We start from the raw sequence: 25,824 nt of genomic DNA, 5'->3' as shown, positions 1-25,824 counted from the left end.
CTACCTCTAATACTATCCAATAGTGAGAAACTTTTTCTTATTTTTCTCTTACTTCATCCTATTGAGAATCTTACTGTTTTTACAAGTCCTAGTTTAAATATTTCACCTAAAACTAAAACTATTTTAAGCAGTAAATAGTATGCTGCTAAGTCTGCTAAGTCATTTCTGTCGTGTCCGACTCTGTGTGACCCCATACACATCAGCCCACCAGTCTCCCCCGCCCCTGGGATTCTCCAGGCAAGAACACTGGAGTGGGTTGCCATTTCCTGAGACTTTTAATATGCTAGAGCCTATTCCAGGCATCAGCAGAATACACCTCTACATTTCTTTCATTCCTCTACAGTGAAAATCAGGAACTCATTTTCTCAACAAGTATTGTTTGCACTCCAGCTACTGCCAGGCACTGTTCACACCTCCAGTGAGTTGCACCCGTGACTAAGACAAAGTTTCTGCTATCAGGAGCTTACATTTAAGTGTGTGGAGACGGACAATGAATTAATATGCAAAGGGATATAAGTATAATAATAACTAGTGTGACTGCTAGAGAGAAAACGAAAACAGACTAAGGGTATAGAGTGTGTCCGGAGCTGCTTTTCTAGATAAAGAGGTCAGACAACACTGTTCTGAGGAGTTAATATTTGGAAAGTGAATAAGTAAACTATATCTGATGATTATGTGTCAACTTGACAGGGCTAACGGATGCCCAGAGAGCTGGTAAGACATTATTTCTGGGTATGTCTGTGAGAGTGTCTCCAGAAGAAAATAGCATTTGTGTCAGTAGACATCATGAAGCCCAGCTTCCCCATGTGGCTAAGGGCCCGAATAGAACAAAAAGATAGAGGAAGGTAAAATTCACTCTTTCTGCATAAGCGGAGACATTCCTCTTCTCGATCCAACTATCTAGAGGAGGAATCTTCTAGGAAGAGAGACCAGAAGCTGCAATGCTGAGTATACATGGTGGACGGGTGGGAAGACATGGAGATACGTGAGGCCAGGGCACAGTGAGTGAGGGGGAGGGCTCAGGAGGTAATGCAGGAGAGGCGAGGAGGAGCCAAACCACTGAGAGCCTTGGCGGCCATGGGAAGAATGTGCTGGAGGCCACTGGAGTCTTGAGCAGAGGACTGACATGATCAGACCTACAATCTGGCTGCTATGTAGGCTAGACTGTGGGTGGCCAAGAGTGGAAATAGTGAGACAAGAGGTTATTACAGAAATGCACCAAGAGATATGGTGGTCTAACATCATGGTGGAATCATGCCCTCCTTTGCACCAAGCACCCATTATAACACTTAAAACACTGGACTTTGCATTTTGGGTATTTGTCTGTAAGGGTGTCACCCCATCCTGAGCAGGACTACACTTGTCCACTTTTGTATTTTGTAGAGTGTCTATGTCTAGTGCTGCAATTCACACACAGATTTGATGGGATGAACTGCATTTCTCATCCTTTCTCTGTAATTCACACTCTTTTAGATCTTTATTTAGACTCTACTCAGTTTCTTTTCTTTTCTTTTAATAGGATACATAATGACAGTTTCTTCAAACTTTTCTCCTGGGTCTTAATTTACAATCCTTTAGCTGTCTTTGTTTCCTTTCTCTGAAATGTATAGTTGGCTCCCTTTTAAGTTATTAAGTTGAAGTCTCCAATATTGATATAGTCTTGGGTACTTTATAAACAAACTCTCTGGGTTTTCATTTTGTTTGGGGACGAATTTTACTAAAATAAACATTCTATTAAAAAATAAATTTATAGATTTGGGATCTGAAGGCAAAGTGACTTCAAACTCCAATGTTAAAGATTTATCTGGTGAAAATAAGTGTTTAAAAATCTAAAACGAGCAAGTCCCTTTTCAAACTATAGACTATATTAGGAAACTGCCTTGTTCTGATGTGCTGGATTTGGAAGTAAAGAGAAGGAGCCACCTCCCTTCTTTATTTTTCTATTTACATGACAAATGGACTGACAAATGAGGTTAAAATTCATTATAAGGAAATCATTAGGCAATGTGGTATTGGATCATCTACCTTTCTACTTGAGATCCACCTTAGAAGTTTCTGGTCCAGAGGGGAGGTATTGTGATCCAGCAGCAAATCTGGCTCATATATATATAAAATGTTACTTGACTTCTGACAGAGAATCAATGTTGGGCTTGATAGCACATGATTAGCTATGGGTGAACTGCGACAATTCATTTTAATTTCTCTAAGTTTCAGTTTTTCTAGATTGGAGGAGACAGTAATATCCCTATAATACAGGATTGTGGGGAGAATTAAAAGAGATAGATATAAAGTACTTACATGAATATGTGGGCAATACATAACACAACAAATATGAACCTTTGCCTCTGTATTATGCTGATATTCTTCTTTGTTTAACTTAGATTCATCCATTCTTAGCCCAGAGTGCTGACTGCCTGAGAAAGCTTCATCTAAACGCCCTTAACAACTGGCTTTTCAATGGGCTTAGCTAGAGATGTCAGCGGGGGCTGGGAGCACAGGAGAACAGAGGAGGGAAGGTATTCCCCCTATATCTCCACTTTCATGCTGAGCTCCTGGCAGTGGCTGGGTCTCTCCTTATCTATTGCTTTACTCATAGTTCCTCCTCTGTGTACCCATCCCTCATTGGGTCCACTAGCAGTATTCCCACCTCCTGTAGCTAGTGGTTGGGTGATAACACCCCTTTTTGGTCCCCTGAACCCTGTCTATACCTCTGAAAGTAGTCCATTTGATACTTCTTTTCCCTTGAACCATCGGAGTGGAATTGTGTTTGCTTCTGTGGACCTGGACTTATACCTTTCAAATTCTTCCTTTCAGCAAAAACTGGTTTTGTTACATTTGGGAAAGATTTCTGACCCATGGAGCAGGATTTACTTTAAGTCAGCAAATGTTTGCTACTGTCCAGGCAATGGGGATATCAAATAATCAAGACATAACCCCTGATCTCAACGAGTCTGCAGTCTATTGGAGTATTAGGGGTGAGCAGGAGATAAAGTCAATCTTTGCAAAGGTAAATATTTAAGTGCCAAGAGCATAATAATGTCTAAATTACAGGAAACTGTAGATAAATAAAGTTGAGAACAAACATTTCCACAAAGAGACTCTATTAATTTTGATGGTGAATAGAAATCCATCAGATGGAGATGGGAAGGTAAATTTTTTCAAGCAAGAAAACAGCATATGCAAATACTTCAAGTTATAAAATTACTTGGTACCTTTGGTGAACATTTAGAAATAATGAGGGTTGGAAAAATTAAGATATGGGCAGAAGGCATGAGGGGAGGAGCATGGTTACAGGAGCATTATTGAAGCAGCAGGAGCTGTGGATGCAGAAACAGTCAAAGACACACAGAGGTTTTATATGACACCCCAGGAAGTTTGGACTCTATTCTAATAATATATATGCTAAGCTAGTGATTCCTTTTAAGCAATTGGGATATTCAATTCAATTTGTAGTAGTGGAAAAAGAACAGTGAAAGGGATGTGGATGATGGAGGGAACAAGATTGCAGATTGGGAGACAAGATAGACTTGTTATGGTCTAGAAAGGAGAGGATAAGAAGAGACCAAGAAAGTTTAGTAAAGGCTGGAGAAAAAGAAAAGGAGACTTATTCTAGAAACTTTGGTAAGTAGTATGGATAAGCTTTAGTGAAAATCACAGGTGAGAGCAGATAAAGACACTAGGGTGGCACTGAATTTCTGACTCTTGGTGGATGTTGGCACCACTGGCTATTAGCCTTGGTGGTGAGGAGAGTTAGTTTATTCCATTTGAATATGTTGAGATGAAATATTTGTGGCAGAGGCCAGACTCTGGTTTTGTGGGCACTTAAGCTGATACAATTGTGGAAACCTCTTTAAGAAAGAGAATTCAAAAAGTAAATACTAATTCTGCTAGTGTGTTAGCATCAGTCTTTGGAAAAGCAGCTGTACTATATGTGATGAGAAAGAATATGGCAATGAGGTAGTTGAGAGAAGGGTTTTGCATGAAACCAACCCCAATTAGGGTACATTCTAAAAAAATTAAAAGATGCCCTGAAATCTTTATAATGTCAGTATCAAGAAATACAAAGACAGACTCAGAAACTGTTCCAGGTTAGGGAAAGTAACTATAGTAAATTTTCTATAAATCTGGTATTGTGTCAAAATTAAAGCACTGTCTGTCTCTAAAACCTTACCCTTCTTAAAAGCAATCTTGATTTAAATCCCAATTGTGCCACTTTGTAGCTTTAGGTATTGATGCAAATTATATACCTTTTTTCTGTCTTACTTGCTTTAGCTATTAGGAGTACTAATAGGTCACTGTGAAAATTAACTAACATGAAAAGATGTAATATTTGTAAACTGTTTAGCAAGGTCCCTAGAAAATATTTTCAATAAATTACCACTATTTTGATTAACAATGTTTTCCATTCTACATAGTTGCAAGGGAAACAATGTCTTCAAAATATAGACAAATTGTAGAATATCTATTAGAGCAAGAAGATGGACATGGTAGAGGAGTGAAAGATGAAATAGCTGGTGTGGGTGAAGTTGTTGTTCAGTCACCAAGATGTGTCTGATTTTGTGACCCCATGGACTGAAGCATACCAGGCCTCCCAGTCCCTCACCATCTCTCATAGTTTGCCCAAATTTATGTCCATTGAATCAGTGATGCCATCCAAACATCTCATTCTCTGTTGTCCTCTTCTCCTGCCTGCAATCTTTCTCAGCATCAGGATCTTTTCCAATGAATTGGCACTTTATATCAGGTGACCATATTATTGGAGCTTCAGCATCAATCCTTCCAATAAATATTCAGAGTTGATTTCCTTTAGGATTGGTTTGATCTCCTTGCTGTCCAAGGGACTTTCAGGAGTCTTCTCCAGCACCACAGTTCAAAAGCATCAGTTCTTCTGTGCTCTGACTTCTTTATGGTCCAACTCTCACATTAATACGTGACTACTGGAAAGACCATCCATATAGTTATATGGACCTTTGTTGGTAAAGTGATGCCTTTGCTTTTTAAAACACTGTCTAGATTTGTCATAACTTTCCTTCCAAAAAGCATTTGTCTTCTAATTTCGGCTGAAGTTGCCATCTGCAGTGATTTTAGGTCCAGGAAGAGGAAATCTGTCACTGCTTCCACCTTTTATTTGCCATGAAGTGATTGGACTGGATGCCATGATGTCAAATTTCTTAATATTGAATTTTAAGCTATCTTTTTACCCTCCTCTTTCAGCCTCATGAAGAGGCTCTTTAGTTCCTCCTCACTTTCTGCCATTAGATTGGTATCATCTGCATATCTGAGGTTGTTGATATTTCTCCCAGCAGTCTTGATTCCAGCTTGTGCTTCATCCAGGCTGGCATTTCGCGTGATGTGCTCTGTATATAAGTTAAATAAAGAGGATGGCAATATACAGCCTTGTCATACTCCTTTCTCAATTTTGAACTAGTCAGTTGTTCCATATAAGGTTCTAACTGTTGCTTCTTGACCCGCATACAGGTTTCTCAGGAGACAGGTAAGACGGCCTGTTATTCCCATCTCTTTAAGAGTTTTCCAGTTTGTTATGATATACACAGTCAAAGGCTTTAGCATAGTCAATGAAACAGAAGTAGATGTTTTTCTGGAATTCTCTTGCTTTCTCTATGATCTAACAGATATTGGCAATTTGATCTCTGATTCCTCTGCCTTTTCTAAACCCAGCTTATACATCTGGAAGTTCCTGATTCAAGTTCTGCTGAAGTCTAGCTTGAAGGATTTTGAGCAAAACCTTACTAGCATGGGAAGTGAGTGCAATTGTCCTGTACTTTGAACATTCTTTAGTTCTGCCCTTCTTGGGAACTGGAATGATGATGACCTTTTCCAGTCCTGTGGCCACTGCTGGGTTTTCCAAATTTGCTGACCTTTTGAGTGCAGCACTTTAGCAGCAGCATCTTTTAAGGATTTTAGATAGCTCTGCTGGAATTCCATCAGCTCCACTGGCTTTATCAGCAGCACTGCTTCTTAAGGCCCATTTGACACTCCAGGATGTCTGGTGTGAGTGATCACACCATTGTAGTTATCCAGGTCATTAAGATCTTTGAGGTACAGTTCTTCTGTGTAATCTTGCCGTCTTGACCTGTTCTGTTTTTACTAGGTCTTTACCATTTCTGTCATTTATTGTGCCCATCTTTGCATGAAATTTTCCTCTGATATCTCCAGTTTTCTTGAAGAAATCTCTAATATTTCCCCTTCTGATGTTTTCTTCTATTTCTTGGCATTGTTCATTGAAGAAGGCCTTCTTGCCTCTCCTTGCTATTCTTTGGAACTCTGCATTCAATTGGGTATACCTATCCCTTTCTCCCTTTCTTTTCACTTCTCATCTTTCCTCAACTATTTGTAAAGCCTCCTCAGAGAATACTTTGCCTTCTTGCATTTTCTTTTTTTGTGATGGTTTTGGTCAGCGCCTTCAGTACAGTATTACAAACCTCTGTCATAGTTCTTCAGGCACTTTGTCTACCAGATCTAATCTCTTGAATTTATTCATCACCTCCACTGTATAATCATAGAGGATTTGATTTAGGTCATACTTGACTAGCCTAGTGGTTTCCCCCACTTTCTTTAGTTTAAACCTAGTGGGTGTAGTATAGGTATTGAAATAGGGCCAGCAATTAATCAAAGTTTAATATGGGGATTGGCAAGGACAGAATTTAAGACAGAGAAAAAATTAGATGATGAATAGGGTGCTAAGTATAGCCTGATGATGCTAGGCATGGGAGGTATGGTCAGTGGATCTGGGCTTTAGATTTCCATCATAGTTGTAAAGTTGTATTGGGTCAAAATTGGCAGAAGATCCAAAATGATTTTCTAGTGGGATTTGGAAGACCCTGCTTTGCAAGATTACCCTTTCAACAGAATTTCTATAATTTCTTTCCCAGATGTTCAACATATAATGTCTGTGTTAAATCTCTCTAGCTCTATTTTGGGAAATCAGAGCAGCTTTGTGTTGAAAAGTCTATGTACAGGGACAGACATAAAAGGAAGCATCATTTCTTTTTTATCCAAGAAGCCCAGTTTGAAAGATAAAATTGGGTATATTGTTATTATTTACATTTCTATTGTTAAATTTCTCTATTCTTTCTTTAAGGATCACCTCTTGAATATTTTCTTAGTCTGTTCAGTCTGCTATGAAAAAGTACTATAAATGGATAGCTTATAAACATTGCAAGTTTAGGTCTCACAGTTTAGGGGCTAGAAAAATCCACGATCATGGCACTGGAGAGTCTTCAGTGACTTGTGAGTGCCAGCTTCCTAGATGACTACTTTTCCCACTGTAAACTGATGGAAGGGACATGGGAACTTTCTTAGGTTTCTTTGTAAAGTTATTACTCCCATTCATGAGGACTCCACCCTCATGATCTAATTGCCTCACCTTATAATACCATCACCTTGGGCATTAGGTTTCAACAAATGAATTTTGTAGACACACATTTAGACCATAGCAATTATTAAGATCATATTCTATTCTCCTTTATATTTCTAGAATCTTTATTTTTTTATTGAAGGATAATTGTATTTTTTTTATTGAAGGATGATTGCTTTACAGAACTTTATTGTTTTCTATCAAACCTCAATATGAATCAACCATAGGTATAGATATAACCCCTCCTTTTTGAAACTCCCTCCCATCTCCCTCCCTATTCCACCCCTCTAGGTTGATACAGAGCCCCTGTTTGAGTTTCCTGAGGCATGCAGCAAATTCCTATCTATTTTACATATGGTAATGTATGTTTCCATGTGACTTGTCATACATCTCACCATCTCCTCCCCTCTCCCCATGTCCATAAGTCTATTCTCTATGTCTGTTTCTCTATTGCTCCTGCTGCTGCTGCTAAATCGCTTCAGTCGTGTCCAACTCTGTGTGACCCCATAGACGGCAGCCCACCAGGCTCCCCCGTCCCTGGGATTCTCCAGGCAAGAACACTGGAGTGGGTTGCCATTTCCTTCTCCAATGCATGAAAGTGAAAGTGAAGTCGCTCAGTCGTGTCTGACTCTTCGAGACCCTTGGACTGCAGCCTACCAGGCTCCTCCATCCATGGGATTTTCCAGGCAAGAGTACTGGAGTGGCTTGCCATTGCCTTCTTCTCTCTATTGCTGCATTGTAAATAAATTCTTCAGTTCCATTTTTCTAGATTCCGTATATATGCATTAGAATACGATGTTTATCTTTCTCTTTCTGACTTACTTCACTCTGTATAATAGGTTCTAGATTCATCCACCCCATCAGAACTGACTCAAATGCATTCCTTTTTATGGCTGAGTAATATTCCATTGTGTATATGTACCACTTTCCTTTATCCATTCATCTGTCAATGGACATCTAGGTGGCTTCTGTGTCCTAGCTATTGTAAACAGTGCTGCATTGAACAATGGGATACATGTGTCTTTTTCAATTTTGGTTTCCTCAGGGTATATGCCTAGGAGTGGGATTGTGGGGTCGTATGGTGGTTTTATTCCTAGTTTTTTAAGGAATCACCATACTGTCTTCCATAATGGCTGTACCAATTTACATTCCCACCAACAGTGCAAGAGGGTTCCCTTTTCTCCACACCCTCTCCAGCATTTATTGTTTGTAGACTTTTTGATGATGGCCATTCTGACCAGTGTGAGGTGATATCTCATTGTAGTTTTGATTTGCATTTCTCTAATAATGAGTGATGTTGAGCATCTTTTCATATGGTTGTTAGCCATCTGTATGTCTTCTTTGGAGAAATGTCTGTTTAGGTCTTTTTCCTACTTTTTGATTGGGTTATTTGTTTTTCTGGTATTGAGTTGAATGAGCTGCTAGTTATTTTGGAAATTAATCCTTTGTCAGTTGTTTCATTTTCTATTATTTTTTCACATTCTGAGGGTTGTCTTTTCACCTTGCTTATAGTTTCCTTTGCTGTGCAAAAGCTTTTAAGTTTAATCAGGTCCCACTTGTTTACTTTTGTTTTTATTTCCACTACTCCAGGAGGTGGGTCATAGAGGATCTTGCTTTGCTTTATGTCATCGAGTGTTCTGCCTATGTTTTCCTCTAAGACTTTTATAGTTTCTGGTCTTACATTTAGGTCTTTAATCCATTTTGAGTTTATCTTTGTGTTTGGTGTTAAGAAGTGTTCTGATTTCATTCTTTTACATGTAACTGTCCAGTTTTCCTGTCCCGTTTTCCCAGCACCATTTATTGAAGAGGTTGTATTTCTAGAATCTTTTATAATGCCTTCAAGGTAGAGGTATAGAGTGTTGATTATCAAGAAAAGCTTGTTGAATCAATGATTCAAGGGGTAAGTGCTTCAGTGATGACATGGGAGTAGTTTTATTATGAAACAATTTTATTTTTAGTGTTATTTGTTACTGCATTTTGGCTGTAGGTACTATTTATGAACTTGATTGTTTCAAGGTTTGGTTTGCAATCTTTAGATGGAGGGGAGAAATAATATGTTCATCTTGATTTTAAAAACAGGTACTGTGAAGCAAGTCTGCAGAAAGCTGTTACTCTTTTAAGTGCATAGGTCCTATGTTAAAAGGAACAGAATAATAGTATTATTATTGGGTGTAGGACATTAAAAAAAAATGACATTCATATCCATCTTCATAATGCTCACCTTTTCCCTCCTCTGACTGACTTTAAAAATTAATTTGATTATAGAACTGTCCTATAGGGTTAATCACAAATGATTCTGTCTATTAAAAATAGCCAAGGTATAAATAAATGAAGTTAAAATGGCTCCTACTCAGAAATTGTGCTTACAGATCCACAGGATATTGACTCAGTAGTATACTACCTCACTCCGTGAGTGCAGTTTCTTAGAATAATGATGCGGAGTGTGTACCAAGTGTTCTAATTAAAACCCATGGTCATTCATCTATCTAATTGCAACAATGCCCTCCAGGATACTTCCACTCCAAATGTACCATTCTTCTTTTGCCTGAGCAAGTGACTTTAAAACCACCTGGCTTTGTGCCAAGACCTGAAGTGAAAAATTTACTGACTGTGATATCACACTAGTAACAGCATTACAGAATGAAAAATTAAAGAGGACAGGCAAAGAAGCTAGATTTTCTATCAGGTTTCTGGAGGTATAGCTTATAAGGTTCCAGTATTAGCTGTCATAATATCTAATTTTCTCCACAAATTAATAGAAGTCATCTGTTAATAAAAGACTTTCTAAAATACACTGTAACCTCTGAGTTCCTGAGCTAAAGAAAAAAAAAAAAAATGAAGCTTTAAGGAGACAGACACCATTATTGGCTATGCTTTCTTATAGATTTAACCCAGAAGGCTGGGAAACTGTATTCAGGAGCCCTCAGGGCTAGTACTCAGGTTAACACAAAAATAAATTTACCCTGTACCAGAAATATCCAAGACTACAGTGAAATAACTTCACAGCATCCTGTGGATAATGAGTCTATAAATGCTATTTTCTTTTAGAGTATATTGTGTTGTTAGTTTGATTGATTATATCCTGTGGGTTGAAATAGTCAGAAAGTACTTTTTGATATGAACAATAAGATATCATCATCCTATCAGAATCATGAAGGCTACTATTTATTTCCTTATTAACTATGTACCAGACACTACCTAAATGATTTACATATATTAACTCATTTAATCCTCAGAACCATTACATGGAAGATTACAATTTTTATCTCATTTTAAATATCTAAACTGAGGTACAGAGAGGTGACACAAGATCAGTGTTGTATATTCAGGGAGTGGTAGTGCTGGATTTAAACACAGTCTTCTGTCTCCATAGCTCAAATTACACATACATATATGCTACTGGCCATTTCAGTGTTTGAATTTATACAGGCAGCAGTGAACTCTCTAATCATATTTCCATTTTTACCTCACAGAATAAATAGAAGACATTTGGGCTAAATAGGTAATATAATCCATTAAGCAATTATATTACTAATGTCTCTCGAATTAAGTGGTAGATATTGAAAACTGGAACAACCATCCCTGTAAATCATTGTAACCGCAGAATGTTTTGAGCACTTATTTGCTCAAAACCTTGCTTCATGTACATCAATCAGTTCTGAAGCTTCACAGTATCCCCCTCCTAATATCCCCCTTCTACTGACCTGAGTCTAACCCCTAAATAACAAAATCATGCATTTATTTACTTCTTCTATTGACACTCTGTTTCAGGATCATCTTTGTGGTGTTTTTCTTTGCTGAAGGAAGTCAGTAAAACTCATGTTGGTTACATATTAACAGATTTCTTTATTTAAGTTCCACTCTTTGAGAATTCAACAAGATTCAGCTGAGGCCCCTCTATTTGGTTATTTAAGCACTTCTCTGTCAAGGCCATTTGCACCTGTTCAGCTCAAGGTTTCTGGCAGCCCGTGGCGAATCACATATTCTGCCTGAGCTCTGATTTTGTGGAAGACAAAATGTTTCTAGAACATGGAGTTTATTTTGTCCTGTGAAAATTACATTTTACCCATTGCAGTCCTTATTTTTCTGAAGAGACTTGTCTTTATGGTAGGCCATAGTGATCCCCATCACCTGGTGTTTGATTCTAATCAACACAGCATGGAAAAGTGATAAGATGTTACTTCCAAAAGTAGCTTATAATAAAAGTATTAATTATTCGGGAAGAGAGAGAGGGAGAGAGGGGGTCGGGAGAGAGAGGAAGAAAGGGAGGAACAAGGTAAAGGGAAGTGTGGAAGAGAGAGGGAGAGAGAGGTTTCTTACTTAATTCAGAGTGAAGGCAGCTGCCATGTTTGAGCCGGCACATGGAGAGGCACAGGTGGCAAGGATCTGGTTCTCCAGCCAATAGCCAGTGAGGGCTTACAGGTTACATGAGCTTGGAAGTGGGTCTGTTCCCATTTGAGCTCTGAGATCACTGCAGCCTCAACAGAAAACTGCACTAAAACCTTGTAAAAGATCCAAAATGAGAGGTGATGCTACAGCTGAATTTCTGACTCCCCAAAACCATAAGGTAATGTTTGTTGTTTGAAGCTGCTGGTTCTAGGGGTGGGGTGGGGATAACTTCTTACATATTAAAAGATAAATGATACAGATCTTATACCTGAAAGCTGTATGCCTCCATAGAAAAACCTGAAATGTGAGTGTGGTTTTGGAACTGGGTAGTAAACTTTGAAAAGAGGGTTAGTGAAAGTTTAAACTATTTTGAACTCCCTTTTAGTAGATATATAGAGTTTGAAGATACCACCAGTGAAGCCTCAAAAGGAGGTGGAGAACATGCTTTTGGAAAGTATAGGAAGTGGAGATGAGGAGTCCTTGTTATAGCAGTGGAAAGCTTGACAACTTTTTGCAAGTATGAATGTGGAAAGTAGAATATGTGTCTTATGATCTGGGTGATCAAGCTACAGAGACTTCCAAGCGACGTGTTGAAGGTGCTGCTTGGTTTCTTTTTGCTGCTATAATAAAATGGGAAAGAGAAAATTAAGGAAAGGGATGTTAAAGGGAGCCGGGTGTTGTTGGTTTTGAAAATCCTCAACCTCTTCTAGAAGGCAGGCGATACTAAACTTATAAAGTGTGTTCTAAGCACAAGCTGAATCTAAGATGCTATTCAGAAAACACAATTTAGATATTGGACCAAGGGTGTGACTCTAAAATCTTTTGTTAAGAGTACCGACTGATTAGGGAGTTGCTGTAGACTACTATTCAGTCATACAAAAGGCCCTATGGAAAGATTAAGTGTGTGCCACAGAGGTTCTCTTAATGAAAAACAAACAAACCCCAACATCTCTTATCTTGAAGACATTCATGAATGTTAATTTTATCTAATAGAGTGAGCCTCAATAAAATTCATAGGTGGCTCAAAAAATTTTTGGAATGAATTATATCAATAGAAACATGAGGGCTTAGATGTAGAGTAACAGATGCAGTACAAGTAAAAAACAGTTGGGGCCCCAGATTTTACCCCAAATTTTCCTGCAACAGCCTCCATACAGTTGGAGACACAGCAGAGCTAGGAACAAATACCAGGGCTCTTCTTTCTGGTTCACTTATTTTTTTCTAAATTATTGTAAATCATTAACCTACACACAAGGAATTTGTCTTCCTCAAGGAAGAGATAACTGGAACACTCTTATTATGGTAAATAACACCTGCACCCCAGTAGAGTACTCTTGTTATATGAACATCAAATCTTTACTTGGTTCCCTTGCTATTTACTTGGTTCCCTACCTATCCTGAGTCTGTGGTGTAAATGTCAGAGCCTTTAGAAATCCAAGATCCCCAGGCCCTTTATAGACAATGTCTCATTGAGATGTGTGCCCAGCAACTTACAAAATGAAACCACTGTAGACTGTTTGAAGAATTACTCAGAGTTTACACTGATTGAGTTTTATGCATGTCATCTGGGTGATAGTTTCCACAATGATATTATACCATTGGAAAGGATAATCATTAACCTTAAGTTGTAAATGATACTTTCACAGCTTAAATACTCAAAAGACAAATCTAAACTATTTGGCCCCAGTAATAATAGAAATTCTGGTAGCTTTAGACTTTCTATTAACCTGTACCATTCCCATCATTTTGTGCTGCATTTGGATAAATATTCTTAGCTAAGTAGAATGCTCCTCTGAAGTGGAGGAGTGGGCCATTTGACTCTCCAAGGTAGATCCTAATACATTTTGTCTTACTTACTTGTCATGAGTTCAGTGGTTTCTGCACATGACTTTGAAGCAGTCTACAAAATCCAATCATCACTCTTCTTTTCTACTTTGTGTACATCTCCAGCTTTAAATGTTGACTATCAATAGATAGTATTGTAATGATAGCCACTATCATATCAGGTGAACTGACAACTCATCCTTAACAAAAGAAGCAAAAGATCATACCCTGATTTGACTCTAAACTTGTTTTTTTTTGAAGATGGTAACGTCGGATCATCACAGTGCTGTAGATAAGAAATGAGACTGTGTTTGTGGCCAATCCTGGACTGGTCAGCAGATGGCCAAAAGCTAGTGTGACTTAGAACTAGAACCACCACCAACCCCCTTAATCAGTTATAAAATTAGAACCACAGAATATATGACTTATATAATACCTGTATTTTTACTTAGAACCTCATATAGTTGTGTCCTTATTTTAAAAAATCAACCAACTCAAAGACTCAACTCCTTCTTATTTCTCAACCATAAGATTTTTGTCCAATCCATAAGCGATAAAAGTTGTCCATTCACTTCCTGTGATGAAATATCAATGCACAATTCCTTATAGTCTCTTTTGCTGAACTGAATAAGCCCAATTTGCTTGTATCATAACGGATTTCTTTATTTAAAAAGGTTTCACTGAAAATATCTAAAGTTGATTTACTTTGTCATTGTCTAAATTATGCTTTTTAAAGTTTTTAAGAAGCATCATTGATTTTCAATAGATAGTATTGTAATTTTTATTGATATTTTTGTTTATAAAGAAGCTTGAAAGAAGTGATGAGATGGATTGTGAATAAGCATATCTTGACATTTAAGAATAAAAATGTTATTTAAAAATTCTATCTTTATTGTTAATTCTGTCACTAGTGCTAAAAAAAAAGCAAGGGTTGGCTGAGTAAAGCATCTTTCCCTGGCTTCTGCTGCCAATGCACGGTGTAGACAGGACTTGAACACAGGTTTCCTGACTCTGCTCCTAGATGTTAACTACCTGCGTCCTGTCCCAAGCAACGCAGGGCTCTGAGCCCCTTGGGCTTGCTTGTATTTCCAAGTGGCCTCACATCCAGAATAGTGGGGTTCACTCTGGTGACATCTACCACTGTATGAGAGTGTTCCTTTCCCCTTTTCCCTTTTGCTTAAGCAAAGGAAGCTGCTAGAGGAGAGTCTGAACCATTGATCATCCATAACTGCTCACTTATAAATAAAATGAGATCTTCCCTGGTGGCTCAGCTGGTAAAGAATCTGCCTGCAATGCGGGAGACCTGGGTTCTATCCCTGGGTAGGGAAGATTCCCTGAAGAAGGGAATTGCTACCCATTCCAGTATTCTGGCCTGGAGAATTCCATGGACTGTATAGTCCATGGGGTTGCAAAAAGTCAGACACAACTGAGCGACTTTCACTTTGAGTGCTAAACAATTATTTGTAATAATTTTTCCCCAATCCTGAATATTTTAAGGTTGTATAGATAAGACCTATGTTTATAATGATAGATTCATCTATGGTATAGGTAAAAGATCTAAACCCTGATATTGTATAAATGCCACTCTACCACATAATCTTAAATATGATTTAACGTTTCAAAATGTGAGTACCTGATGTGGGTCTAGCACTGGTCTATAGCCAGTGAGTGCTATAAGAGAAATGTGACAACTTTTCCCTCATGATTACTCTTTTGTTAAGAAAAAGAAACAAAGACAAGGGAAATAATGACTAGTTTTTAGTTTTTATAGGATCAGAACACATTCAAGGTGGAAGAGCTATTTAAGCATGCGACGATGACTCAGTAAAATTGAGTCTTAACTGTAAGTAGTTTTATACTGCTACCATAACTATATAGCAGTGATTTTTTTTTTTAATTTGCCTTTTTGCTAATAGTTTGATAATATCTGATTTGGAGGTATAAGTACACAAAATTGGTGAAACTTTCAATTTTTAAGTATTGCCTAATAAAATGAATGTCCTTCTTTTATGAAAATTTAACTTGATTCCTTTTGAAACACTGACCATTCATTTTATAAATTATATTCTCCCTGGATAGCTTTTTCCTTTTTTAAGAGTACTAGCATACTATCAGGTCAGAAATCCTTGCCAAACAGAATCCCAAGCCTCTGTTTCAGATTCATTTTTCATCTCTTGCTAATACTAATTTTCTGCTTACCTCCTGCTGGGGATGTTCCTTGATAATATGGTGGTATTTTTTTTTTAAAGTATTAACATTCTAATATAGGTGTAGATGTAAGCATTTAAGAATCCTTTCACAATAACACTTTGGGACGGTAATGAACTAAGAGTCAGGAGTAAAAAACAAAACAAAACACTAACTGTAAGAGAAGTTAAATATAGTCAAAGTAGGTCATTTTGTATTCTACTTTAAGTTCAGATAGGCCAGAGAACATTTTTATGCTGAATTAATCCTATTGTATCAAATGCACAAAAACCTCCAGGGAAGCCAGATTGTGTCACCTGAGGGCATATGATAAAAGGTCAATTGACTCTCTTCTCAGGTTATGATCATCATTAATGATAATGGACATTCTGTTCTGGGACTGAGGTAAGGGCATACTCTTTTATTGACCATTGATGCCATTGAAAATAATAGACGTTTATATGGAAGAATTTAGGACCATCTCGGGGAAGGTGGCTGGGGAAGATCAATTCAGCAGAACAGAAATAGCATCCCTCCATTCAAAGGTATTTGGCTAGAGCTTGAGTCAGTGGAGGGAAGTGGTGTTTGACAGATATGAGATTTCTCACTTTGATATTACTCATTTGTGGGCTTTCAATACACTCTCATTCCTTGGAAATTCATTTTTGTGTGTTCATTCATCTGTCCAAGCTAGAAAGTTGATGTGAATAACAATTTTCCAGAGTTTTCAATTGCAAGGAGATGTAAGGGACAAGCAGGAGAATAATAAATGCTTTGTCTTGCATGGTATGTTCAGTTCTGCCTGAGAACATGTCTTATGGGTCTAGAAGATCCAGAACTGAGTAGTGTCAGATGATAACTGGAAGAATGTTTACATAATCACCAAGCTGAGGAGAAAAAAATGAATGTTGTAGCTGGACAGAGAACTGAAATTAGAAACCTAGGGAAACAGACCCAGAATCCAAAGTGAAAAGAAACAAAGGCGTAAGTGGAGAGAGAGTATTAGGACCGATAGCACAGGTGATTGAGAAAATGGAAAGAGCAGTGAGGGCCGGAACAGGTAAGATTAGGCCGTGTGTGCTCCAAGCCTTCAGTCGGTCATTTCTATGAAATTCATAGGACATAAAATTTGTATGTGTTAGTGAAGGAAACTCCTAAAATAACAGTGATTGAAACAGGTTAGAAGTGTATATCTCTTTTAAATAAAAGTCTGGGTTTGCACTCCAATGCTTATATGGTATAGTTTGGTATTGTGGCATAGGGTTCTTCTGTCTTATGTTCTCCCTGGCGATATGACCATGTCCTCTGTGTTTCCAGCAGAGGAAGACATAAAGGGCACATACAATATTTCTTAAGGTAAAGTTTATTAAAATGACACACATTTCTGCTTATCACACATTGGACAGAACATAGTCACATATGGTTATGCCAATAAAAAGATGTCTCTGAGAAATGTACTCTTATTCTGGGGAACTGAGTGTCAAATTAAAATGGGGTAGAGAGTTTTCTTTCACTGAAGAATAAAATGAGAATAGATATTACAAAGCAGTTAACTCTGATACAGAGCTAAACTGGGATGAGTGCACTGTATCTATATCACCTGACAAATTGCCCACTGATTCATGGCCTACATAGCCAGTGGTAACTGGAATGCTTCAGTTACTTGGGATTCTATCTTTGAGGAGTTGAATATCAGATGAAAGAACTCAAGGCAAAATCAGGGAGCTGTTAATACCATAGTAAAGTTCTGTCTTTTTAGTAAACCAGCCTTTAATGACCAAGCATTCAAGAGCTCTTAACTTCTCTGAAACATTCTAGGACTTTGGAATAGAGGACTAGTACCCACAGTTTAATCTGTATGCAACAGACAGCACAATAGGAGAGAACTTGAACCCACCTCTCCTATGGTAGTCACATGTATACAAATCCATCTGAAAAAACTTGGTTTTTCCCTGAGGAGATTTAAATTGGAATAAAAGAAAATGAGGTCTCTAAGAGAATATCACTATGAGTTAAAATAATCTGGGAAAAATGGACTAGCTTTAACAGCAGAGCTTAGAAGCAAAAGAAAGCAATGGTTCCAAATAGAGTGTGAGACATATCAGACCAGCTCCTTTCTTCCCACCTTCAGAGTACCAGGCCTTACTGGTGAGGAATGAGTGGACTTTGGTCTACGGGGAAGATCTCTGCCCTATGGCTCACTTTTCTTGAGCTCCCCTGGCACAGCTGGCCTTACGAAGTGCAGGATGCTTGCTCTCTCTAAAGGAAGAAGAGAACTGAAAGCTAACAATGTGGAAAAGGTCAAAAGCCCTGCCAGTGAAAGGAGCAAAAATCCCTTAGAAATGAGATCTCAAATGATAAGACCAGAGGAAATCAGAGTGGAAAGACTGTGGATATCACAAAAGTTTTGAGAATTACAATCCTGACAACCCTAGATTCCAATAGAGTGAATTTGGGAATGAGATGCCAAGAAAGTTCCAGACTTCTGAATTATTGGCCTGGACTCAAACCTTTGGTATTTTCACAGTATTCTAAATATGACAAATTTATCTTCATTGATGGGCCACCACAAAAATAATACAGGATGAAACAAGAACGGGGAAAAGAGTGATCTTGAAAATAATAAAATGATCATCACTAAGATCTGTGCCAAGGAGCTTCCGTTCAGTTCAGTCACTCAGCCGTGTTCGACTCTTTGTGATTCCATGGACTGCATAACACCAGGCTTCCCTGTCCATCGCCAACACCCAGAGTTTACTCAAACTCATGTCCATTGAGTCGGTGATGCCATCCAACCATCTCATCCTCTGTTGTCCCCTTCTCCTCCTCCCTTCAATCTTTCCCAGCATCAGGGTCTTTTCCAATGAGTCAATTCTTCACATCAGGTGGCCAAAGTATTGGAGTTTCAGCTTTAGCATCAGTCTTTGCAATGAATATTCAGGACTGATTTCCTTTAGAATTGACTGGTTGGATCTCTTTGCAGTCCAAGGGACTCTCTAGTCTTTTCCAACACCACAGTTCAAAAGCATCAATTCTTCGGTGCTCAGCTTTCTTTATAGTCCAACTCTCACATCCATACATGACGACAGGAAAACCCAAAATTTTGACTAGATGGACCTTTGTTGGCAAAGTAATGTCTCTGCTTTTTAATATGCTGTCTAGATTGGTCATAACTTTTCTTCCAAAGAGCAAGCATCTTTTCATTTCATGGCTGCAGTCACCATCTGCAGGGATTTTGGAGCCCAAGAAAATAAAGTCTGTCACTGTTTCCATTATTTCCCCATCTATTTGCCATGAAGTGATGGGACCAAATGCCCAGATCTTAGTTTTCTGAATGTTGAGTTTTATGCCAACTTTTTCACTCTCCTCTTTCACTTTCATCAAGAGGCTTTTTAGTTCTTCTATACTTTCTGCCATAAGGGTGGTGTCATCTGCATATCTGAGGTTATTGATATATCTCCTGGCAATATTTTTTTTTATTTAAAGAGATAAAAATTTTATTATTTTTTTTATTATTTTTTTATTTTTATTTTTTTAATTTTATTTTATTTTTAAACTTTACATAATTGTATTAGTTTTGCCAAATATCAAAATGAATCTGCCACAGGTATACATGTGTTCCCCATCCTGAACCCTCCTCCCTCCTCCCTCCCCATTCCATCCCTCTGGGTCGTCCCAGTGCACCAGCCCCAAGCATCCAGTATTGTGCATCGAACCTGGACTGGCAACTCGTTTCCTACATGATATTTTACATGTTTCAATGCCATTCTCCCAAATCTTCCCACCCTCTCCCTCTCCCACAGAGTCCGTAAGACTGTTCTATACATCAGTGTCTCTTTTGCTGTCTCGTACACAGGGTTATTGTTACCATCTTTCTAAATTCCATATATATGCGTTAGTATACTGTATTGGTGTTTTTCTTTCTGGCTTACTTCACTCTGTATAATAGTCTCCAGTTTCATCCACCTCATTAGAACTGATTCAAATGTATTCTTTTTAATGGCTGAGTAATACTCCATTGTGTATATGTACCATAGCTTTCTTATCCATTCATCTGCTGATGGACATCTAGGTTGCTTCCATGTCCTGGCTATTATAAACAGTGCTGCTTGTGCTTCATCCAGCCCAGCATTTCTCATGATGTACTTTGCATGGAAGTTAAATAAGCAGGATGACAATATACAGCCTTGACGTACTCCTTTTCCTATTTGGAACCAGTCTGTTGTTCCATGTCTGGTTCTAACTGTTGCTTCCTGACCTGCATACAGATTTCTCAAGAGGCAGGTCAGGTGGTCTTGTATTCCAATCTCTTTCAGAATTTTTCAGAATTTGTTGTGGTCCACACAACAAAGGCTTTGGCATAGTCAATAAAGCAGAAGTAGATATTTTTATTGGACTCTCTTGCTTTTTTGAAGATCCAACAGATGTTGGCAATTTGATCTCTGGTTCCTCTGCCTTTTCTAAATCCAGCTTGAACACCTGAAAGTTCATGATTCATGAAAATAATAAAATAATCATCACCAAGATGTATGCCAAGGAGATTACCATGTATATTTTCCTTTAGGAGTTTTATGGTTTCAGGTTTTACATTGCAGTCTTTAATCTGTTTTGAGTTAATTTTTGTGTATGGCATAAGATAATGGTCCAGTTTCATTGTTTTTCATGTGGCTGTCCAATTTTTTTTTTTACTGTTTATTGAAGAAACTATCCTGTCTCCATTGTATATTCTTGGCAACTTTGTCATAAATTAATGCATAGGTTTAGAGACTTCCCTGGTGGCTCAGATGGTAAAGCATCTGCCTACAATGTGGGAGACCTGGGTTCAATCCCTGGGCTGGGAAGATCTCCTGGAGAAGGAAATGGCCACCCACTCCAGTATTCTTGCCTGGAGAATCCCATGAATGGAGGAGCCTGGTAGGCTACAGTCCATGGGGTTGCAAAGAGTCGGACACGACTAAGCGACTTCATTCATTTTATGCATAGGTTTATGTCTATGCTTTCAGTTCTGTTGATCTATATTCCTATGTTTATGCCAATATCGTACTGTTTAAATTACTATAACTTTAATACAGCTTGAAATAGGGGAATGTGATGCCTCCAGCTTTGTTCCTTCTCATATTTTCTTTGAGTATTTAGGGTCTTTTATGGTTTCATACAAATTTCAAGATTGTTTTTTCCAGTTCTATGAAAAATGTCATTGGTTTTAGATCTCTATCAAAAATTGCTTTGAATCTGTAGATTGCTTTTGGTAGTATAGACATTTTAAAACTAATAACTCCTCTAATTTATAGGCACTGAGTTCCATTTATTTATGACTTCAGTATCTTTCATCCTGGTTTTCGATATGCAGGTCTTTCACTTTCCTGGCTAAATGTATCCCTAGGTATTTTATTGTTTTAATGCAGTTGTAAATAGCATTGTATTCTTAATTTCTCTTTATGTTAGTTCATTATTAATGTATAGACGTGCAAGAGATTTTTGAATATTGACTTTTCTATCTTTAAACTTTACTGAATTCATTTATTCTAACAGTTTTTTGATGCAGTCTCTAGGTTTTCCTATATATAATACATTATCTGAAGATACTGGAAGTTTTAGTTCTTCCTTTCCAATTTGGATGCCTTTTATTTCTTTTCACTATGTATTTGCTCTGGCTAGGCCTTTCAATACTATGTTCAACAAATGGCAGAGTGGGCATCCTAGTTTTATTCCTAATCCTAGAGGAAAACCTTTCAGCTTTTCATCATTGGTTACGATGTTAGCTGTGGGTTTGTCATACATGGCCTTTATTTTGTTGAGGTAAATTCTCTCTATACCCACTTTCTGAACAGTTTTTAGCATAAATGGATGCTGAATTTCATCACACTTTTTTTTTGGTTTGGTTTTCTCTGTATCTATTCCATCACACAGTTTTTACTCTTGAGATAATGTGGTATATCACACTGTCTAACTTGTGGATGTTGAACTATTTTTGTATCTCTAGAATTAATCTCACTTGATCATGGTGTCTGATCATTTCAGTTTATTGTTTCACTCATATTTTCTTGAGGATTTTTACATCTATGTTAGTTAAGGATATCGGCCTGCAATTTTCCTGCGGCATCCTTATTTGGTTTTGGTATCAGAGTAAGTCTGGCCCCATAACATGAGTTGGGAAGAGTTTCATCTTCTTCCATTGTATGGAAAGTTTGAAAGCATTGATATTCATTCATTAAATGTTTGGTAGAATTCACTAGTGATCCTATCTGGTCCTGGGAGGGTTTTCATGACTGATTCAATCTCAGTTCAGTTCAGTTCAGTTCAGTTGCTCAGTCGTGTCCGACTCTTTGCAACCCCATGAATCGCAGCACTCCAGGCCTCCCTGTCCATCACCAACACCCGGAGTCCACCCAAACCCATGTCCATTGTGTTGGTGATGCCATCCAACCATCTCATCCTCTGTCGTCCCCTTCTCCTCCTGCCTTCAATCTTTGCCAGCATCAGGGTCTTTTCCAATGAGTCAAATTTTCACATCAGGTGGCCAAAATATTGGAGTTTCAGCCTCAACATCAGTCTTTCCAATGAACACCCAGGACTGATCTCCTTTAGGATGGACTGGTTGGATCTCCTTGCAGTCCAAGGGACTCTCGAGTCTTCTCCAGCACCACAGTTCAAAAGCATCAATTCTTTTCTTCACAGTCCGACTCTCACATCCATACATGACCACTGGAAAAACCATAGCCTTGACTAGACGGACCTTTGTTGGCAAAGTAATGTCTCTGCTTTTGAATATGCTGTCTGGGTTGTTCATAAGGAGTAAGCGTTTTTTAATTTCATTGCTGCAATCACCATCTGCAGTGATTTGGGGGCCCAGAAAAATAAAGTCAGCCACTGTTTCCACTGTTTCCCCATCTATTTCCCATGAAGTGATGGGACCGGATGCCATGATCTTCGTTTTCTGAATGTTGAGCTTTAAGCCAACTTTTTCACTCTCCTCTTTCACTTTCATCAAGAGGCTTTTGAGTTCCTCTTCACTTTCTGCCATAAGGGTGGTGTCATCTGCATATCTGAGGTTATTGATATTTCTCCCAGCAATCTTGACTCTAGCTTGTGCTTCCTCCAGCCCAGCGTTTCTCATGGTGTACTCTGCATATAAGTTAAATAAGCAGAGTGACAATATACAGCCTTGACGTATTCCTTTTCCTATTTGGAACCAGTCTGTTGTCCCATGTCCAGTTCTAACTGTTGCTTCCTGACCTGCTCCTGACTAGTAATTGGTTCATATTTTCTGTTTCTTTATAATTTAGTCTTGGTAGGTTATATGTTTCTAGAAATTTATCCATTTCTTCTATGTTGTCCAATTTGTAGGTACATAATTGTTTAGAGTAGTCTCTTATGGTCCTTTGTATTTCCATGGTATCAGTTTTAATATCTCCTCTTTCATTTCTGATTATGAATACTCTCTTTTTTCTTGGTGAGTATAGGTAGAGGTTTATCAATTTTATCATTTAAAAGAAGCAGCTTTGTTTTATTCATCTTTTCCACAGTAGTGTCTGCTGCTGATGCTTCTAAGTCACTTCAGTCGTGTCTGACTCTGTGTGACCCCATAGATGGCAGCCCACCAGGCTCCCCCGTCCCTGGGATTCTCCAGGCAAGAACCCTGGAGTGGGTTGCCATTTCCTTCTCTAATGCATGAAAGTGAAAGTGAAGTTTCTCAGTCGTATCCGACTCTTTGCGACCCCATGGACTGCAGTCTAGCAGGCTCTTCCATCCATGGGATTTTCCAGGCAAGAGTACTGGAGTGGGGTGCCATCACCTTCTCCAATAGTAGTCTCTAATTTCATACACCTCTGCTCTAATCTTTGTTATATCCCTTTCTCTAACTTTGACCTTTATTTATTTTTTTTTTCCAGTTCCTTGTGATGTGAAGTTTGGTTGTTTATTTTAGACTTTTCTTGTTTCTTGAGGCAGGCTTTTATTGCCATGAACTTCCCTCTGAGAGCTGCTTCGTTGTATCCCATAAATTTTGGTAAGTTACATTTCCTTTTTTTGTTTTTGTCAAGGTCTTTTTTATTTCCCTTTTATTATTCCTGACCCATTGCTTTTTTCAGTGGCATTTTGCTTAATATCCACATATTGGTGAATTTTCCAGTTTTCTTTGTGTTATTTCTAGCTTCATGCCCTTGCAGTCTGAAAAGATGCATGATATGATTTCACTCATCCAAAATTTATTAAGACATTTTGTACCATAATATATCATATATCTTGGAAAGTGTTCCATGTATACTTGAGAATAATGTGTATTTTATTGCATTTGAATGGAATTTTCTGTAAATATTAAGTTCATCTGATCTAATGTGTTGTTAAAGACCAGTGTTTTCTCTTTTTTTCTCTCAATATTCAGTTCATTGGTGTTAGTGGGGTATTAAAGTCCTCTACTATTATTGTACTGCTGTTTGTTTCTTCCTTCAGCTCTGTTAGGTTTGTTTTAAACATTTGGATGCTTCTATGTTGGATGCATACATATTTACAGAAGTTATACCTTCTTGTTGGATTGATCCCTTTATTATGTAATGCCTTGCTTTGTCTCTTGTTGCAGTCTTTGTTTTAAAGTCCATTTTATCTGATGTAAGTATATACCTACTCCAGCTATTTATCTTTTGGTTTCCATTTGTATGGAATCTATTTTTCAGAAAAAAAAAGATTAAGAGGAGCTATCAGGTGTCAGGTAAATGTAATTTACTTGAAAAAGGATTCAAAGTAATAATCATAAAGATGCTAAATGAGCTGGAAACAGGGGTAGATAAACACGGTGAGAACTTCAACAAAGAGATGGGAAATATAAGAAAGTACCCAAATAAGAGTAAAAAAAAAAAAAATACAATAGCTGAACTGAAAAAAATACTAAAGGAACTAACAACAGACTAGATGAAGAATAATCAATCAACTTAAAGACAAGGTAGTGGAACTCAACCAATCAACCAGTAATGAAAAAGAAATTTTAAAAAGTGAAGATAGTTTAAGGGACTTATGGGGTGATATCAAATGGCCTAACACTTGCATCATAGGGTTCCCAGAAGGAGACTTTTTTCTCATTTTTATTTCAACATATTTATTTTTATTTTTAGAAGCTTTATTTTTAGGGCTGTAATGTACTTGTTAATTACCTGACATGTTCCACTGCATGCTCACTGATTTGTTTGCTTGCATCTTAAAGGATTCATGCGTATCTGGTCTAGGTTATTTGGCTTTTTTCTTGTGTACTTGTTCATAACTATGAGCTCATTGTCTTATTATAATTGCAGTCTGATGGGCCCATATTAGGAAAATATTTCTCTCTACAGCAGTTCTTCTCAAACTATAATGTGCATAAGAATCACCTAAGGAATTTATTAAAATACAGATTATAATTCAATAGATTTGGATCGTGGTCTGAGAGTTAGGGTTTCTACTTTACTCCCAGATGATAACATTACTATTTGTTCATAGAACACATTTTGAGTAGCATGGTCTTAGATGAATTACCCAAATTTTTGCTGGTGGTCGGAAACTTTTACCCAGAAACTGAGGTGACATCAACCTCCATCTCCTTTGACTTGAAAGAGTACTGGAAATTGACCTACAGCATGATTAGCTCAAAGCTCAATATCCAGATAGCATTAAAGTTACTGGTATTTACTCTCTGGGAAATTCTGCCTCTCCCTTGCAAATCTGCCCCTCTCACACCACTGAATATTTTCTAAAAGGGGATATTAAGAGTTTCTCTTGTTAGACCGGTGATACCACAAAATGTCTTCTATTCAATACATGATGTCTGGCTGCAGGAAGGTTCCTAGAGTACCCAGTCAGTCATAATGCCAGAAACAAAAGTTTCACTTACTTTTAAAAACTTAAAAAAAAAAATGGTTTGCAATGGAAACCTAGTGACTTACTGACATGAAAATCAGTGGAGATAATATAATAGAGTTGGAAAAACATTGATAATAATAAAGGGTCATAGAAATATGAAAATAAAAGTTGATATGTTTCATGATTACCTGTGATTTTCTTAAATGGACAAGGTATGC

The 25,824-nt window shown here is 37.8% G+C and overlaps 1 protein-coding gene and 1 long non-coding RNA gene across 49 annotated transcripts in view; one reads left to right on the top strand and one right to left on the bottom strand.

Moving 5' to 3' along the window:
* LOC129623048 (uncharacterized) overlaps nucleotides 1-25,824 on the top strand; it is a 367,755-nt gene that overhangs the window by 80,041 nt on the left and 261,890 nt on the right. For 7 of the 48 annotated variants that reach the window (XR_008700300.1, XR_008700267.1, XR_008700282.1 and 4 more), the window contains one exon: nucleotides 23,729-23,786. The exons of 6 other annotated variants lie outside the window; for them this stretch is intronic. Coding sequence is in view for 2 of the 42 variants with exons in the window: in XM_055540056.1 (XP_055396031.1) it covers nucleotides 11,898-11,945; nucleotides 16,137-16,183; nucleotides 23,725-23,786 (157 nt within the window). In the remaining 40 variants the exon portion in view is untranslated. Of the gene's footprint in view, nucleotides 1-11,707; nucleotides 11,946-16,136; nucleotides 16,184-23,670; nucleotides 23,787-25,824 lie in introns of those variants that run through there. 35 more of the 48 variants (XR_008700301.1, XR_008700268.1, XR_008700287.1 and 32 more) reach the window with 19 other exon arrangements.
* LOC129623056 (uncharacterized) lies at nucleotides 8,621-11,660 on the bottom strand. Its single transcript, XR_008700320.1, has 2 exons — nucleotides 11,083-11,660; nucleotides 8,621-9,509 (listed from the first exon to the last, which is right to left on the bottom strand). It is a non-coding gene; the product is annotated as an uncharacterized LOC129623056 (long non-coding RNA).

Source organism: Bubalus kerabau, chromosome 11 (assembly GCF_029407905.1).
Source record: "Bubalus kerabau isolate K-KA32 ecotype Philippines breed swamp buffalo chromosome 11, PCC_UOA_SB_1v2, whole genome shotgun sequence".
Lineage (NCBI taxonomy): Eukaryota > Metazoa > Chordata > Mammalia > Artiodactyla > Bovidae > Bubalus > Bubalus kerabau.
Note: the sequence above shows the minus strand (reverse complement) of the source record. Positions and strands in the feature narration are given on the sequence as shown.